The sequence below is a fragment of the Barbatula barbatula genome (assembly GCF_947034865.1).
Source record: "Barbatula barbatula genome assembly, chromosome: 8".
NCBI lineage: Eukaryota > Metazoa > Chordata > Actinopteri > Cypriniformes > Nemacheilidae > Barbatula > Barbatula barbatula.
Window position 1 is genome coordinate 21,742,912 of NC_136771.1, and position 19,527 is coordinate 21,762,438.

Sequence of the window (19,527 nt, forward strand, 5' to 3'; positions counted from 1 at the left end):
CCAGCTAGCAATACATAATAAATTATAAACAAATTAAATCGTGTTATATCTGTGATGTTAAGGTGCGGCTGAAGCCAAACGATGTAAAAAAGGATCCTCCTCATGCTGCAAGAATCCCGGTTGATGACATCATGCCCTTGCACACAAGTCATATTAAAGAAATATTAGACTAAACTGTTCAGTAAAAAAAAAGTTTGCAATTTGAAAAGAATGTTGAATTATGCCATCCTTGCCGTATGGAGCGTATGCCTAGAAATACACCACTGATTAAATAGATACCAGGAAAAATAAAGTCCTTGTGGACATGTTATTCTTTTAAAGTACCTTGAATAGGTGTTTAAATACTATGGTACATGAATATAAAAATCTTTGGGGTATTTATACATTGCAAGGTTGCAACATTGCTTTAGGAATGACGATAATAGGCCTATTAGATATTTAACGACAGGGACATTCTACCAGAAACGTATTTACTGTGACAGGGCCTGACACTTTATCTGGTCCTCCTAAAAAGACATAGGAAAACAAGGTTAAAATCACACAATTCAATGAGAGAACTCACTCTTTATCGGAGTCAGCTTCACCTCGGTCAAACCAATGGCGTATTGCACACATTTTATGTTGAGTTATATGTAAACGTGACCTAAAACATGGGGACAGTTGTAAAATGGTATTTATTTGTAGAATTGATGTATAATATCATGTTATAATCAATTGATATGAATGATAAAAACTTGCTAAAAGTGTTTTTAATAAAGAAAAAAATATCTACGAACCTAACGAATGACATAATCCTTTACAGAACAACTTCACAAATCGAACATCAGTCAGTTTAGACATTTGTATGAAATACCTTTTGGATTGACATATTCACTGTAACAGTTCAAGGACAGATAATGTATATGTAGGAATTTCCCAACATTTAAAAACATGTTAACAAACAGTGATAATTGCAAATTTGGGTTCTAGCGTTGCTAGAATGTTACTGTGTTGTATAGCATCAGCCAACATTTAGGTATTTACCAATTAACAAAGTAATAGGCTACAGGTACAATTTACAACACCCAGTATGCATGAGGAATACAAAGCGAATATATAGAGAATGTGCCAATCTCAGGTAAAGATGAGTCCAAGAAGAGCTGAAGAAAAAAGCCTCAGAAATTCTTTACATTTTTCTTTTATTCTTGCCTTGACCATGAGGTCAACCCCAACCTGATAACATTGATACCAGACATTTAACCCCCACTGTACTTGACAAATGGCAAACATCCAATGAACAAACATCTAAACTGATTGTCTTTGATAACCAACAGCTTATCTGTGTGAAAGTGTGTCTCTTGGGCAGGAGATGGGGCTTGTGACAGAAACCTTTTAATTTCAAAACACAATGATATTACAATCTGATACACACATTTGTTCATTTAGCAGACACTTTTATCCAAAATGACTTAGAAATGAGATGGTAAATTGTCTAAGCATAGTCAGAATGACCATAATAATATTTATTTACAAATATACAAATTTTTATTTCAAATTTACAAAGGATCTGATCAAAATAAAGGTGTGTGTTGTGTAAACAGGTTAGTCGTGGTATTTGCAGACATATTATGGTAAAACATATCAAAGGTGCAATACCATATATTTAAAGATCCCAAATATAAGCAGCGGATGGCATCACTGTACCATGGTACCGCAGCAGTACTTTTTAGAAACCGAATAGTTTTGCCAGCGCTGGAAATGGTTGAGATTCAATGGGACGACACTTGGTGGGGACATTTTTATATTTTTAAACCACAGACACAGAAAAGGCCACTTAAAGCATGTATGAAATACATGGACAAAAGATTGAAATCCACTACATTTTGAGGTTGAATTCACTTCCTGGACTTCCAGGAGAGTTCACCTAAACAGCTTTTATTACAACAATATTGGCCAATAATACTAATTCATTTCATTTGAGTCCCATTTCTCTCCTTCCAGATCCCTGATGAAATCCAGTCCTTATTTCACAGTCCATGTTTCAGCAGTTGCCTGCCAGTCCGTTTGCTTGTTGAGATTGCGAGGTGATAGTTCGGGCCATGAGGAGAGGGTCTTGGTTGTCATGGTGATCCTGTGGTTTTCTTTTTCTGAGCAAAATGAGTTTGGGATTCCTCAGCAGCGTGTAGAGTAGCATCCAGCGCACGCGTACTCTGCCCCCTACTGAACATCCTGGTAGGAGCAAGAGATGCACAGTTGGGACAAAAATATTTACTCACTGGTTCACTCACTCATTTAGTCACCCTCAAGATATTCTAAATTTGTATACATTTCTTTGTTCTGATGAACACAAAGAAAGATATTTGGACCATTGACTAACATAGTAGGAAAAATTACAATGGTTGTCAAAAGTGCCCCAAAACTGTTTGCTTTTCCTACGTTCTTCAAATTACCTTCTTTTGTGTTCAGCAGAACAAAGAAAGTTATAAAGCCAAGATGGTGGCCAAGAACTATTTGGTTACAAGCATTGTGTGTGAATTGTACCTGTGGTATTATTAAAGGTATTGTAATGAGGTTCTGGGGGTCTCCGATCCAGTGTCTTTCCAAGCAGTATGTGGCAGAAAGACAGCATAACCGGGTTGCTATGATAATGGTCAGCGAATATCATCCCTATCCAGGTATTATATCCTGCACAAAACAGTCACACCGTTTGAGATGCACAATTCAAATAAGTCTCATTGCGCCATCATTTTTATTTTGTAAATATATAGTTTTAATAATTATAAAATATACAGCATGATTATCAGGTTTGTGTTTGTTTACTGCACAGCACTATACAGTAATACCTGGATCCATGGACTCATAGCCCCGCTGCATGATGGTCCGATCAATGCGCGATACCAACCACGTTCCCAAAATGCAGCTTACTAATAGGCGCAAAATGCAGTTGCTCAACCCCATTATAACATTATAGAAGAAGAAAAAGTAGTTAAAGCAGTGGAACGCTTTTCTGTGGGAGAAGAGAGAGATGTGGTTATTGTAGAATCAAAATGTGTGTATTTTTAGATTTAATTGTTTACTCTGCAACCAGTTTTGAAATCTAAAAATTCGTATTTTCTTGTAAATATAGCTGAAACTGTGCTTTGATGTTGTGCTACTGAACCTGTTGTTGAGTGCAAGAGGTTTTTGTTTGTCGTCAGGTGAGAGTTTGCTCTGCAGGAAGAATATCTGAACCAGAACAATCTGCACTACTACTATGGCTATCACGATGAATATTGTTAGTCTGCAATTCAAAATAAATGCAAACGTAACTGAACTTGAAGTATAAAATATGAATCTTATGATGGCACGCTCGCTCAACAATACGCATAATCAAAGTGCTTTTGACATTTTTTTGGTTATGAGATGTCTTTAATGGAACTCACAGAATGATGGATACACTAGAAAGCCAGCTGAGAAACTTTCCTTTCTGGATTGGCAGAACAACTCCATACGCAAATATCAAGGCAAAAAGAAACTGTATGAAGTGAACAATCACAAAACCTGCAAGAAAAATCAATAAACCATAGAGTCATCAAACGCCTGTGTATTTTCCAAACTATGCTGTTTCTAGAGCAAGGTATGCAAGGGATCAATGCCCGTGAAGGGATTGACCTCTTTGAGCTGAGAATATCTTTGCAAAATGACCTCAACATGTTTTCTAAAAGCAGGATATGGTGAGTCACAGACAAAACCATTATATGGACCTGAACAGCTGAAATAGTATTATAGTCCATACTTTTTAGAAGTTTTGCATACCCCATAGAGTGAAGGCAATCTGCCAGCCCGAGTATCTTGTTATAGCTGCCTGACAAAGAAAATAAGTTTTTATGATCAGTAATATTTCCTTTTTACATGTTCTTCGATTGTTTTTTGTTAATCTTAAAGAATTGTCTTTTTGGAAACATGCATTTGCACATAAAACCCAGTGAGAGTGGTCTTTGACATAAATATAAGTGGAGAAATATAAAAAACCTTTATCATTTTTACTCACCACACTGACTGCAGGACTTGGCTTATGAAACTTCACCGGAAGAAAGTTTTTCTCCCCTCTCCACAATCGTTTTATATGTTTCCTGCAGTCATAAATGCAGCTCGCGGTTAAAAAAAAAGTGTTAGAATACACTGACTTTGTCTTATTGCTGATATGACAGACAATAGTGTTGAACGTAAATACATAAGGGTGCGTACCTGTAACATACCAGCACGTGAAAAGTGTAAGTAACAGATGTCAGAGTGGCAAAAATAGTTGTCGCCAACCAAGACACTGGAAAAAAAGGACATTGAAATTCTTTATTCTATCCATATCTATATGTCTGTTTGTCTTTGGATCTGTGTAAAGAAATGTGATCTTACTACGTGCAATATAGCTGAACTCATCCAGCCCAGGCACAAGGGATGTAAACATGTTGTCTGTTTGGTTACAGGAGGATGCTATCTTTGCAAGTGAATCCTTCAATGCATCTAGCTTATCAAATGTGTAGTCGCTTAAGCTGTAGTCTAGAAGTGTCATCTACATGAATACAGACACAATATGCAAGTTGAATTAAAAAAGTGAATGGGACATTTGAGCATATAGACAGATTTGGATTTGGCAATGTTAGCATAACAGAAAGTCGATAACTGAACAGCACTGGCCCCAATTCACCTGGAGTGGGGGCCATTTAAACAACATTCTTCAAAATATCCACAAAGGCTTGAAATGACAAGAGGGTGAGTAAATCATGCCAGAATTTCTATTAACGTTCACATATTTTTTATTTTAGAAACTACTATAGTACATTGATATCAGTATTTATACGACAAATATAGTAAAAATATAAGGGATAGCAAGTGCTTATTTACCGTGTACAAGCCAATCAATGAAATAATGGAGGTACCAATCATTCTGTTTGGGAATTTAAAGTACGGGTCCCAGTCATACACTTTTTTCCGAAACCAACTCTTTGGTTCTGACCTGGAAAAGAAAAGAGAAATAAGTGTTCGTTCATTGGCGAGAATACATTCAGAGTACTTAATAATAATATTGTATCTGTATTTACGGCTCAGATGGGCGTTTCAGTAGAGTCTTAACATATCTGAACTGATGGAATTGCAAATCCTCTTCATTCTACAGTATATTTAAAAAGAAATTGTAGCAGCTGCCAAAAGAGATATCTAAATGACTTAAAAAGCGACAGTAACACCAATTTCAAGAAAATTGTCTACCTCATCATCTTGCAAATGCAGGTGGATTCTTACTGCCTTTACAATGATATACACAAAGCGACCCAGCAGAAAACCCAGACACAAGAAGAACGGCCACTGGATGATAAATTTTTCGTAACGGCCCAAAATCTGCAAATATATAACATTTGTATGTTATACAGTGAAAAGAGAAACCTCCACAGTATAGACCTGAAAATGGCCATTGCAGCATTGTGCTGTTTTGTTTGTGTTGTTTGCATCGATGTAATTATCTTATATATTTACAGATTAAGTATAATATTTGACTAGCAACTATATGTTCAGAGTTTGCTTTATCTCAAAAGACGGTTGAAATTACATTTCTTGAATTAAAATTCATCAGAGGCAACAATCTTTCAATACATCTCAGGTCCATTCTAAGTATCCATATTTATTACATATATTCATTTAGCCTAACAAAATGACTAATAATAATCATTATAATGTTGAACTAAAGAGCTTATGTGTGTAATACTTTAACTTGCGTTGACTTCATGTTTCATTGCAGTGCGCAAATTGTATTTACTCAGTAAAATGGTCGCACTTGTGAAACAGGGAGCCGTTTCTAATCTTAACATGTAAACATAAAGCTCATAACAGAAGGTAATAATTTATAAAAGAAGGTTAATAATTAAAAACCTTTCCGGATGGACAGCTTGCCGTGTCATACAGTCTCGCAGTGAGCCTGAAATCAACATACAGAATCAATATGCAGAATCTGAATACCTGCAGTAAATGAATGGTATTCAAGTATTTTTTTATCTATATGTACCACATGAGTGTATACAGAACACCTAAAACCCCTCCGAGCGCTCGGTGTGGTGTTGAAAGGCAAGCAAAGAAGGGGAAATAAGCCACGCCCACTTCTACAGCTCCTAGCAGGTACACAAAGGCTGAAAGACAATACACATTGTAAGATTTATTTTATTATAATACACATACGTTTCATTAGTTGTGCCTATATGTCACTTTCCCATGTGAACAACACGGCAAAACACACTCCCTTGAGTGGCAAAACACTCAGCAAAACAGCTGCTTACAATATCAAGAATCTCAGTTTCCAAGCACACCTGCTTCCTTTGTAAGTCGTAAAGCTCACCGTCGAGTCCAACTGCTTTTAATTTCAGCAAATAATTGCGTGTTTTAGTCACGGTTTCTTAGTTTATCCTATTAAAAGCAGACATTATGCAACGTGTATTAACACTCAAGGGAACGTGTCCTGGCAATCAAGGGCCGTGTCCTGGCGTGTTCACATTGGAAAGTGACGTCAATGCATACCCTCTAAAGTTAATTTAGGCAATGCACTATTAAGGCAATACATGCATGTATTACCTGAATAAAATTAATCTGGCTATATTCTATGATTTGCGCTATAGGAAATATTTTATATGAAGTGTACCTTTAGCCCAGTTTGGAACTTTCATTGGTGTGTAAGACTCTGAAAATAGCTGAAGCACACTGGGAGCAATAGCGCCAAATGCAAAGCCGTAAGACCATCGATTACTTAGACTGCCAATGAAATCCAAAGGCCTGACGAAACATTTGACACACACAAAATAAACTACGTTAAGTGACAATATGTTTGAATGTTGAATAGAGCCGAATACTTAGAGACTTTAGATTTTGTGCAAAAGTGAGAGATCACTTACACCACAATGCCGAATCGACCCCTAAGGTACGGAAAGCGCTCCTCGAAAGGCTGAGGCTTTGATCGACTTTGCACAAATGATAGCAAAAGCACAATAAAAACCTGAAACAGACAAGATCCACATTACAAGCAAAGCAGGAGGAGAAAACAACATTAGACAGGTGTTTGCTAAGACTTAAAGGTCCATTTTGTGAAATATAGGGACATCTAGCGGTGATGTTGCAAACTGCAACTAACGGCTCACTCCACTGCTCACCCCTCCCCTTCCAATCCCACTATGGCGGCTGACACAGGACAAAGATGTCGTCACTTTTTCACGTATTAGAAAACGTATCGATGAAAAGCGCTTTGTAGAGCAGGTTCTACATTTAAGGCTACTGTAGAAACAACGTGGCGGATTCCATGTTAATTCCATTGCATTATCTAAATTATTATATCAACAATGTTGTGGACAAACCGTCAGACTTTATCTGACTACAGAGATAAAGAGAAGTGCAATGTTTGTTCTGCTCACAGTGTTTTATATGGATACATGTACAGTATTCATTACTCACGGCGGGGACGAGAGAGCAATGCAGAAACAAATCCACAGAAAATCCTTTTTCACATTCATCCCTAAAAGAAGAAAGAGACATAAGAAAGAATGATTCTACATTCACCCTTAGCATGAATGTTAACATACACAAATAATAATCTGAAGCTTTGGTGATGAAATTCTGTTTTAGTGTGATGAAAACATAGCTAAAACCATCAAAGGGATATTTTTGTAAGTCACTGGGTAATTGTTTTAAGTGTCCTAAAAACGTATAAATGTATAAAAAATGACAGATAAGATACACAGCAGTGACCTGAAAACAATTCCCAAGTTGCCCCAATTTATTTTTCCGCATCAGGTTTTAACATTAAGCGTCCGTATCAATATCTATTACTCATTTTTATTATAAAATTCATTATGAGTGTATTTAAACCATTTCTGTGGTTGCATTCTACAGTCTTTCTCTAGTCTCTATTTATGTTTTGTAAAGGTATTAGTTAACATTAGAAGTCTGTTTGTGTTTTAGGCAAAGCTCTCTACATTACTAAAACAAAGTATTCTTTAATACAACTGTATTAAGTATATCCATGTATATCCAGTACAACATCAGCCACATCATATAAGTAGGCCTATAGAGTCAAATATACTCACATAGTGGGGGTTCAGTGTATCTTCTGTAGGTGTAGCGCACCGATTCTGTCCTTCATAGACGCAACCTAGTTAAACATTTGAGTAGCTCTCCTTCATTGTAAACACTTGTTCCAATGTGCTAAAGCTTTCACTGCATGAATGAGGATATGAAAATGTGGTCACATGACAGGACAACCTTTGATTTGCTCTTTAACTGGAGCAGATTACACAGAGTGGATGTGGGTTTGTTGTTTGTAAAACGCGGTGCAAACATCAATGTTATAACTTTGATTCATGACAAACTCTGAAATGACAATGTATTAAGTTACTTTGGACGAACTCGGGTCACACGCGCCGACTCGCAACAAATCTATCGTTTACAATGGAAACACGTGGCAACAGGATACATGCTAAACATTATAACCGACACACGGGGGCGCTGTTGACCCGAGGCGTGATGTCGCGAATGATTAAAAATTAATTTAAAATTGTTTTAAATAAATGCAGCTTAGCTCTGCAGAATACACAGTTTAATAGCAAACTTATAAAATAAGGAAAAAATAAATGACACTTAAAAATGTTTAAATGTACACATTTAGCCCACTTTTTCAATGTCTGTTTAAACACACCTTCATACTTTGACTTTTGTTACTTAAAACATTTGCCTCTGTTAGTTTGCTGTGTTAACCGACAGGCAGTCTTGTATATTTTAATATTTTCTTTATTTTAACATGATCGTTTTTTTTGTTTGCTGTGGACGAAACGTGAATGAACGAACGTAAACGTTTCTCGTCCACTTTCACGCCCACCTCTTTTACTCTCGCCCTGCCACTCACACCGCAATATGTTGTGTATGCACTGAAGAACTGAAAGAAAAACGGGCGATTCACGTTAGGAAGAAGCGATTCCGACAATTCGGTGTGTCGTTGTCTACGGAGAAGTAAAACATCCGGCTCTATCAATGACTGAGATTTGGGGAAGGATGCTGGAGTCTGTGTGGCATGTGGGTTTTCTCATCAGAGCGTCGGTGGCGGCTTCTTTCATCTGCGGGCTGTACATAATCATAACCGTGTTCTTAATATCAGACTCTGAAACCAATGAGTACATAAACTACCGGCACAGTGAACTGTTTTCAGGTTTAAACTATTCACTGACATTCAATTTTACTGGAGGAATAACCTCACTAGACCTGTTCAAATACTACAGCAATGCAACAGCAGAAACAGACATGAGTGAAGTCATGTACACGAATAAAGCTCTAGAGCCATGTCCCGAGACGTCTCCACTTTTAGGTAAGTTTTTCCTCTCATCTATTTATCCGTACATGGTCTCAGCATGGTGCCCATAAACATGATATTCGTTTTGTTTAACTTTGGTAACTCACCATTAGGCTGTTATGTTTAACTTCTACCATGATAAAAGCTTTAGGTTTGTGTTTGGAAAGTTGGTTCTTGAAATATGAATAAACTCTAATTGTAGTACCCTATAATAAAACCTTGTCTTATATGTGCTATGTTTTTGTACAATATTTCTATATATGTGCTATGTTTTTGTACAATATTTCTATATATGTGCTATGTTTTTGTACAATATTTCTATATATGTGCTATGTTTTTGTACAACATGGTACACATTGGACAAATGCACATACAAACAGGCAAACTACGGCTTATTTAAATATACCAAATGAAATATAATATTTAAACGAGAACTCCGTACTTAATTAATATCCAAGGTAGCTTATGTATGGGTTGTATGTTTATGTATAAAAATGTAGTGTGTGTTCACGCTAAGATTGTTGTATAGCATACTGCAGGTCACGCACATCACGTTATATTAAAATAGTTACCCCTTAGATTTAAAGTCTTTTTTTGAATTTCTTCTTTATTACCCAAACATGCATATTGCATATTGTTCCCCGTTACCTGCAGATATGTACTGCGGAGGTACTGTATTGTTACAGTTAGTTACTCTGTAAATTCTGTTTAGTTATGCGGTACATTGCGGGGCGTAATCTATAGCTTTTACGTTAAATTCTGTCCAAAACTTAGCTTCAGTTTACACACGCATACAAAATCTTTCATGCATCTTTTATAACATGTGCCAATATAAAGTAAATTCTTCAGAACTGGACGTCACTTTTGGCCCTTGTTGTTCATCTTATCTCCAGGTCATTTCTCTTATGCATAAGTACTACTTTTTTAATAGAGATGCACCAATATATCAACCCAGTATCACAGCAGTTCGTGGCATAGACACGAAATCTGGAATTCGTAATCCATTTATTTGTGACTCTCAGCACGACTTTCTTTTCGTGTCACTCGGCACAACATTCAATACACAGACTGCGCGTGTATTTACATTTACATGAGTGACCCATATTTTAGGATGTGGCTACCCAACAACTTACTTCACTCCAAACCCTGAAATAACTAATTTAGCTTAAAAAATGGCTCCCCTGTCCCCGCCCCTAAACCTGGGGGAAATTCATAAGAGAACATACCAATGAGAAATAACAATTCACATGAATGCGTCAGTTTAGTTCAGTGCCTTAGGGGAAGCAGAAATTCCAGATATGTGTTCAGTGCATCAGGTTAGTGGTGAGTCATGTTAAAAAATGTGTTCTGCCGGTCAGGTGAACCTTTGTGCATCATGTCGGAAGTGTTGTTTTGTGTGTTTTTCAGTAAAGAGAAACACTTGTTAGGGTTTAATGTTCATTCAGACATCTTTGAGATTTAGAGGAGTTTGTTATATTTGTCCGTTTTGTGGTAAGAAAAGCGTTGCCTTTGCTTAGGCAGAGGCCGGTTACATTCTTAAAGATCTGTTGAACTTGGTTAACTTCATGCCTTGGCAGAGAAAAGAGAAAAAGTTATGTTACATTAACTGAAGACACTTTTGTTGACAACGTCAAATGAAAATATGAATCGTTAACATATAAAAATCATGTTTGTTTAACAAACATACATTTGGTAACTTGAACATATTAAAATGATGCTAAGGAAACCTAACTATATTATGTGCAACCGATGTACATAAATATTTTCATGTTAATCCAACAGATTTGTTTCAGTGTGCGATCAGATTTAAGTGAGTGTCTTGCCAGTATCTTGTGAACACAAGTGTCTTTTTGATCATAAACACTTTTGACGCATATGCAGCAGGCATGTATTTTGACATATATAGGTTAACTTGACTCACTGAACCCGTATTTGACTTGACACACTACATAACTTGCTAATCACACATTTTTAACATTCAGAAAGTAGGCCTACTTTAATCTTAAGAATCGGGATAGGCAGATACCACTCTGAATAATTAGGCATCGGTTGATCACACATTTTTAAGGTATTTTTTAAAAGTCAAAATATGAACTGGGAAAGCAACTAGATTTGGAACTGTGTCTGGGATTTTATTGGTTTTATGTTTAAATACCTGCTGAAGTGTCTTGAAATGCGCAGCTTTTTTCTCGATTCAACTGAAACCGGAAGTTGGCCGGGACTCGAGCGGCTCCTCCCACAGGCTACAGTTTAGTTTACCATGATGTTGTAAAAATGGTTGACCCATTTTGGTAGAAGTAATTTGTATTCTCCACCTACATGTACTTCTGTCACTCATCACAGCTTGACATGAAGAAGAAGCCAACTTTGAAACATAACTATGGGCTTTTTTCGAAACAAATGCAATCTGCTTATAACTGGAGAGCCTGGTGACACAGCTGGGCTGGAGTGGATTTAAAAATACATTTATTATTATTACTACTAAGCATTCTTAACAGTCAAAGGAATAAAACGGATGAGAAATGGGGCCTTGTCCTGGTGCCACAACACTCACACTATTCTTCTCCCCATTCCTCTCGCAGTGGGTCCAATGCAGATTGAATTTTCTCAGCCCATCACTTTGGATCAGGTGCGTATGGAAAATCCACAACTTGATTTTGGCGGCCGGTATAAACCGAGCAACTGTGTGGCCCTTCAAAAAGTTGCCATAATCATCCCATTCAGAAACAGAGATGAACACTTAAAGTATTGGCTCCACTACCTCCATAACATCCTACAGAGACAGCAGCTCGATTATGGGATTTATATCATACAACAGGTAAAACACTCGGTTACAATTTATTCATGTAATTAAATGACAGCGTAAGCTACACTGTTTGCATACGGACCCATAGAGCAAATCGGCATTCACACGCAAACAGTTGATCTCTATACAGATTAACATACAAGATTACACTTTATAACCTTTCTGTTGAAATTACAGTATCACTGGCAGATTTACATTTATGTAATTTACTGGCAACAGTTTGTTCAGAGATAAATGAACATTAAACAAAAAAATAACAGCCTCATGCAAAGCATTAGAAAGCATTAGAAAAAAACTGAAAAAGGTTAATGATGATTTCTGGTTCACAGAATGCTTTGCAACTAGCTGCATACAGCAAAAGTTAAAAGTAAGTGAAAAAGATTTATCACATGGTGAGTGAAATCTCAACAAATACAAAGTCAAGACAGACGTGACATGGAAATGCCCTTTGACTTTGCATAGGCAATATTAGGCAGCCAACTGACATTTAGAAAGAAAAGTAGAAATGCATGACCAAATATAGGACATACTTCATAATATAACACCCGTTTCTTTCAGTTTGTTTTTGTGTGTGTGTATTGTAAGCCATTTATGTAATATAGTCTGATACACTGGAGTTTTTTTACTTTCCTAGCGTATCATCTTCAGTGTCTTGTGTTTGTTGAACCTGTTTACGCTCTTAACGTAGAATTGCATAAATATTATTGCGTATGCCTGTGCTTAGATTTCAATCTGTGTGTAATTCTGTTGCATGTCAGTAGCAATCTTGCCAGCCGGTCTCTTGCGCCATCCACCCCTCATTTCACTGTTTGTATACCATGTTGCATGTAAAGTCTCTATGCAAAGTGGCTTGACTAACAAGACGTAGAAAGACGCGTATTTGTTTATTTTCTTTGTGGGTATTGTGAGAGTGATTTTCTTCTGCAGAAAACAAAGAAAATATTTTTGGCTGAGACATTTCTTAAACCTATAACCTATGCAAAGTTTTTTTGAATGGTATCAAAGACAAGAACCGTTGAAAGAAACCAAAATGTATTCAATGGCATCGCTGTAAAAAACTTTTAAAGTGACAGTTAACCCAAAACTGAAATTTCATTCATCATTTACTCACCCTCTTGTCATTTCAAACCTGTACGACTTTGTTTCTTCATCCTTCTTGTTGATAAACAAACAACGGCGGCACCCATTGACTTGCATTGGTTTTGTGTCAATACAATGGAAGTGAAGGGTACCACCCTTTTGCAATTATCAACATTCTTCAAAATATCTTCTTCTATGTTCTGCAAAAGAAAAAAAGTCTTATAGGTTTGAAATGACAAGAGGGTGAGTAAATGATTGACTGAACTATGCCTTTAATAGCACATTCATTAAAGCATTCAAAGTAGATATTTGAATGTTCATGAATGTTTCACTAATACAGATTTGCTTGATGATAACCCGACAGCATCAAGCAAATGACTGTATTTACAGTTGAAAAGATCTTACATGACATCTGGATTGAATCTGTGAGCAGTGGACAACACGTTTCTTAACCATCCAAACAGAAATGTTTTTACTGTTCTTTGCCACACAAGTCATGATATCAACCCCTTTAACATTGTTTTGTTGTACTGCTTGTTCAGGACGGGCAGAGCACATTCAACAGGGCGAAACTGCTGAATGTGGGATATGCAGAAGCAGTAAAGGAATATGATTACGATTGTTTCGTGTTCAGTGACGTAGACATCGTCCCGATGGACGACCGCAACACATACATGTGCTCCAGCCAGCCGCGCCACCTTTCTGTGTCCATGGACAAATTTGGTTTCAGGTAAGGTCAGCTCCACCAATTAACTTAGTCAGAAAGCCCTAGACATATAGTGATGATGTTCTGTATTGTTTTATAGTATATAAAAATGTAAATACATAAATAGATATAAACAATTATATTCTATTGTATTTAATAACACATGTCTGCAGCTCAGTGGTGAGAACATTGCGTTAACAACACAAGGTTGTGGGTTTGATCCCAGGGGATTGCAGAAACCTATTTAAAATATATAGGATAATGCGATGTAAGTCGCTAACGAGTCTCTGGGTGAACTGGCACAGAGAAAAAAGCTGCACACAAATCAATGACAGAAATATACTTGTGTGAGTATGGCACCGAATTGATAACAGTCGGAACATCAGGCACAATTGGTGTGGTATGATTAATAGCTCTCAGGTCCTGAGTTAATCGCCAGGTTTTCCCATCGGCTTTCACTACAGGGTTAATTGGTGTGTTGTATGGTGAATGTGTTGGTTCGAGGACACCCTGCTGGACAAAATTTTCAATCAAAGGCTTAATACCTTCCTCTTTATCCTTTGACAAAGGGTATTGTTTAATGTACACAGGTTTATTTTGTTTTAAGCTTTGCTTTATAAGGTTCCATATCAATGAAACCAGTGTCATCCTTGAACTGAGACTATAACAAAGGGTCAATCATGGAGCCCACCCATGCAGGCATGCTTGCACAGGTAACCGGCGGCTCACATGTTGGTAATGGATCAATGGATGCCTGTAAACTGGACAGAAAACTTGTTTTGCAGTGAATTTAATATCCATACCCAATTTGTGCTTCATATCACGACCTAAAAGATTTAGTGGGGCACCTGGTATAATTGTAAATTTGTGAAAAACTAACTCATTGGTTAAGGGAAGTTTAGAATCGTCGGTCCACACTCTCTGAAAACACAAAGAATTCAGACACAGATTCTTCAGGTCATTGCTTAGCAGCAAACGACAAATCTTGTCCAAACGACAAATCTAGACGTTCATCAAGAAAAACTCTCAACTCTGTGAAAAATGTGTCAACATTAGCAACCTTCTCCCAAAAGAATTCATGCGGGTTTTGAGATGTACCACTGCCGGTAATCTTATCATTGTCGGATGATAACGTGGGTTGAATGTTCTCGGGACCATTTTTCTGCTGCACAGGGGGTGACGGCAAAGTTTCGGGCTGGCAAAAAGTGCTGTATGACGGTGGCATTTTAGATGCACCCTGTTTTGCTACATAAGCAAGAATTCGTTTTTTCTCAGGACCTTCATCCCAAACCTTTTTATAATCTTTCCATAGAGCATAAGCTTTAATCGTGTATGTATAATCCCAATTCGGATCACCCCACCCGTCTTTCACCATACTTTTTGCCCTCTCGATTCCGTCATCCGAAAATGAACCTTCTCTCGGATACGGCGAATCAATTTGCGGTTTCATTTTCTTCTACCACCCTGCGAGATTACTGACATACGGTTCGACATAAAAACCTTGATCATTTCTATACATAAATGCAACTGGCGTTTCACCAGGCAACGGACGTTTCCAATTAGAACCTCCCATCTTCCACTTCAAAAACACAGATTAGTATTGGGGTTTAGTATTTGGAACCCTGAATGCTCAATCGACTGTTTCAACTATAATGCATGTATCGTATTTTGACCCTGGGTGATTTTGATTCACCTCACTTTTTAGTCACACTCTATCAACATTCGATAATGATTCAAATATGAATTTATTAAACAGAATTAAACAGAATTTCTGAAATAACAAAAGATGACAAAAGCTGTTTCTGAATGACAAAGCTTACACCGCGATCACCATAAACAGTAACATGACATGTATATCTTAGTCGTGCGTTAATAATTGTTTTCAGGCAATTACTGTTGTGCGCAACCACGTCACAACAACGGGAATTAAATCCCACTAACATTGAGTGCTAAACCTATTTTGTCTCTCTACGAAATATTAATCACCAGAATCCTACAGGATAAGTGTTATATTTGCGTCAATCAAAATTTGTCAAAGACATATCAGAGCATTTCCTCCAACCACAATTTGTCAAAGACATATTTTAAAACACTTACCCTTTTAATTGTAGGTCTGTGCCCGATCGTCGGTGCGCTTGCCTCAGCTCGGCTTTTGTCTCTTGGTTCGGAGAGGTTTTCCCCCTTTCTCAGCACGAGCCCCCAAATTGTAAGATTATTACTTTGTCTAGGTATACAGCTTTCATGAGTTGAAGGGTCTAGTCGACGGAGCAATCAGAGGAACCGGATCCGGGGACCAAGAATGACACAGACACAGAAGTGTAGTTCACTCAAAGTCAAAGTTTACTAAAGATGGGTTCAGTATATATATATATATATATATATATATATATATATATATATACGCATAAGTGAGGAAGTGACGAACATATCACTTATATCTGAACATCTCACACAATAACAAGATAACACAATAAAGCCGACATTGGTTAGGTCAACGTCTACTGAGCACGCCGTCATAATGGAGATCCCTTAGACAAAACATATATCTGTCCTTGCATGTTGAAACAGCTGGGACACAGAGAATTCTGCATTTTCACAGTCGCTTTGGATAAAAGTGCTCAGCTGGAAGCAATGACATTTGACCTTTGTACAAAAGAGTTACTTTGAACAATCTCTCAAATTTGCTTATATTTTGAATACTGAGTCAATTATTGTGCTGACTGTTTTCTATTCATTTTGTTATGATGTTTTTTTAATAAGACTTTGTTTTTGCAGTGCAGTAAACATGATATATGTGATCCTGGTCCACAGAACAAAATAAGTAACATGGGCATATTTGTAGCGAAAACCAACAATACATTGTATAGGTCAAAATTATAGGTTTTTCTTTTATGCCAAAAATGTTAATAAACCAAATTTCCTCCCGTTTGTCGCGCCCCACAAGTCATGTCTCTATTCCCCACCAGTGGGGCCCGCTTCACACTTTGAGAAATACTGCTTTAAAAACACAGCCACAGAAATAATTAAGAGACCATTTAAGGCACTTGTTCAGTTTTTCTGTATTTACCATTTATAAATATGTGTTAGGTAAAATTATCATTTTTAATTCATTATGTAAACTACTAGCAATATTTTTACCAATTTTTGAATTAAAATATTGTTTTTATTTCCATTTATTTGCAGAAAATGACAACTGGAGAAACAGACCAAAATACCAGTAAAGATAATCTGTATTTTTTCAGACCTCAAATACTGCAAATAAAAAAAGTTCATATTCTTTTTTTAAGCAATACAACAGTAATATTTGTCCTGGAACAGTATTAAGGGGAAAACAATTCACGTGACCTTTTATCACAGTTTTCAAATTAGCAAATCAGTCTTGTCATGCTGTCAGTCTTTCACATCGCTGTAGGATGACTTTGTCACTCTATTTTGTTCAACAGACACCGGACTGGAATGACTACAATACATCTAGAAATACTGATTTGAAATAAAAATCTGGAATTAGTTTTCCACAGCTGTTTATATATATATAAATCTATTGACATTGTTGAGCTCTTTTGTGAAAATCTGAGAGCCTCATGGGAAAAAATGTTCATAAAATAATTGCAAACGTATTGTTTGGTACTGTAATCTCACACCAGTCCTTATGCCTTTGTACAACAGAAATACACAAAGTTCCACTAAACTCCACGAGTTTCATGTCACACGGTTTTCATTCATCAAAGGCTGAAATAATCCTTCCCAGGAAAAATAAATCTCTTGTGTGTCCGTTGAGACTGATACAGCCTTTCTCCGCTTTCTGGTTTTTCAGGAAGTTAAGGTCGGAATGAAATATCAGATCAGTTACGTCTTTTGTAAATCTAATGCTGCTTTTGTGTCACATCCAAAGTATGTCTGATGTCTTGAACAACAGCTACACATTTTTAATTGACAGGGTTTTTCAAACGAGTCATTTACATTTATAAATCGCACACAAAAACATTTAGCAAAATTCTCTTTGGCAGCTTAAACATAGAAATTTCAACCTGTTGTTCAAACTTTATGAGATTAATATTTGTTAAAGGTGGATTTTGATTCTTGATTTTTTTTTAGATTGCCTTATCCAAATTATTTTGGAGGGGTGTCGGCAATGAGCAAACATCAGTTTTTAAAGATCAATGGCTTTCCCAATAACTACTGGGGCTGGGGAGGAGAGGACGATGACATCTTTAACAGGTGAGCAAATTCATTTTTGATTGTGATTGAATGAACTGCCTTTGAGTATTTATACAGAAAGATCTATAATGTTTGGCAAGCACTAAATAAACAACATTTTTGGGCAAATGTGTATTTATGATCAATATTAATAACGTAAACCTTTTCTGGTCTTACTTTATAGTGATTTTATATAACAAGACCCAGCTAACAAATATGTTTTGCTAACATTACTTTTAATGTTATGAAATTAAATATGTGAATATTTTAGATGTTCCACTATTTAAAAAGAAACATTTTTATATCAACGTTTTTAAAGCAATGATAGATAATGTTGATAAAATAGTCTTGCAAGAACGTTGTTTGAAAACTTTGAGGCAGAGAATGTTAGTTGAATGTAAGTTGAATTAAGCACTGTGCAGGTTTAATATTACAGGCATATTTTTTTCAAAGGCTTAAACTTCGAGGCATGAAAATATCAAGGCCGAGTGCAGACATCGGTAAATGCCGAATGATCCGTCACAAAAGAGACCAGAAGAATGAGGCAAACCCACAAAGGTAATCTTTCTTTCAAACACAAACGTGCGCACACTGAAATACAAGGCTAAATGAAGATGTGCATTTTCGTTTTATAGGTTTAAAAAAATCACCCAGACACGGAGTACAATAAACAAAGATGGCATCAATTCCCTCCAGTACAAAGTCATACATTTTGAAAAAGACAAGCTGTACAACAAAATCACAGTGGACTTAGGCAAGCCATGAGACATCTGGAGCTAAGAAGAGACTTTTCGCTTGCTTGGACTTTTCAGGGAACAGCTGTAAGTTAGAAATCTAGAAGCTTTTGAAATCTTTCATCCAAATCATTTGTTGAAAGAGCACGTCAGGATATTATAAATATATAAAAATATGTCTATAAAATATAACATTTCATAGATAACATATAAATATATGTAATAACATATGTGTCCCTAATATGGGATTCAGGTTGCTTGATTGAGCCTACAATGTCATGCTTGTTATTAGAATACATATCTATATTTCATTTGTCCAAAAAACACTCCAAATGATTTACTGCATCCGGGTAATGTGTTGTTTGTTTTGAGCGATTGTTAAGTAAGAGTTAAGGTACAGGCAGCGGGTTGTTATCACAGAAATCTTTATTTTTGATCGTTGAAATTGATTAAACCCATTAAACCAAAAGGTGTGTTTATTGTGTACCAAAAGATGACTTTCACGAAGGGGGAAGATGCGAGTATTGACTGAGAAACGCAGGAAAATATATTTGCTTATTGCTCCCTGAATTCTTTATAAGTCGCTTTGGATAAAAGTTAGTCATGCTAAATGACAAAATGTAAAACATGGCTGGTAAACCTGAACCTGCGATCGGGAGACGAGGTTTGTCGT

General features: G+C 36.6%; 2 protein-coding genes across 4 annotated transcripts; one reads left to right on the forward strand and one right to left on the reverse strand.

Moving 5' to 3' along the window:
* Positions 1-655: 655 nt before the first annotated feature.
* Positions 656-11,555, reverse strand: stra6l (STRA6-like). Of its 3 annotated transcripts, XM_079462687.1 has the most exons (19): positions 11,487-11,555; positions 8,076-8,205; positions 7,444-7,504; positions 6,891-6,991; positions 6,641-6,771; positions 6,014-6,134; positions 5,881-5,926; positions 5,224-5,352; positions 5,058-5,125; positions 4,861-4,972; positions 4,372-4,528; positions 4,207-4,282; positions 4,010-4,091; positions 3,775-3,823; positions 3,402-3,519; positions 3,140-3,259; positions 2,823-2,986; positions 2,521-2,664; positions 656-2,208 (listed from the first exon to the last, which is right to left on the reverse strand). In XM_079462687.1, coding segments are annotated over exons 2-19 (1,869 nt in total). In that variant the 5' UTR covers positions 8,078-8,205; positions 11,487-11,555; the 3' UTR covers positions 656-2,020. The 3 variants fall into 3 exon arrangements, with proteins under 3 accessions (XP_079318813.1, XP_079318812.1, XP_079318811.1); XM_079462686.1 differs by lacking the exon at positions 11,487-11,555 and having other exon boundaries at positions 8,076-8,503; XM_079462685.1 differs by lacking the exons at positions 8,076-8,205; positions 11,487-11,555 and having other exon boundaries at positions 657-2,208; positions 7,444-7,918.
* b4galt1 (UDP-Gal:betaGlcNAc beta 1,4- galactosyltransferase, polypeptide 1) lies at positions 8,879-19,319 on the forward strand. The gene is made up of 6 exons (XM_079462688.1): positions 8,879-9,346; positions 11,914-12,149; positions 13,760-13,947; positions 18,019-18,141; positions 18,574-18,678; positions 18,756-19,319. The coding sequence occupies exons 1-6, from the start codon at positions 9,016-9,018 to the stop codon at positions 18,883-18,885; spliced, it is 1,113 nt and encodes a 370-aa protein (XP_079318814.1). The 5' UTR covers positions 8,879-9,015; the 3' UTR covers positions 18,886-19,319.
* Positions 19,320-19,527: the final 208 nt, after the last annotated feature.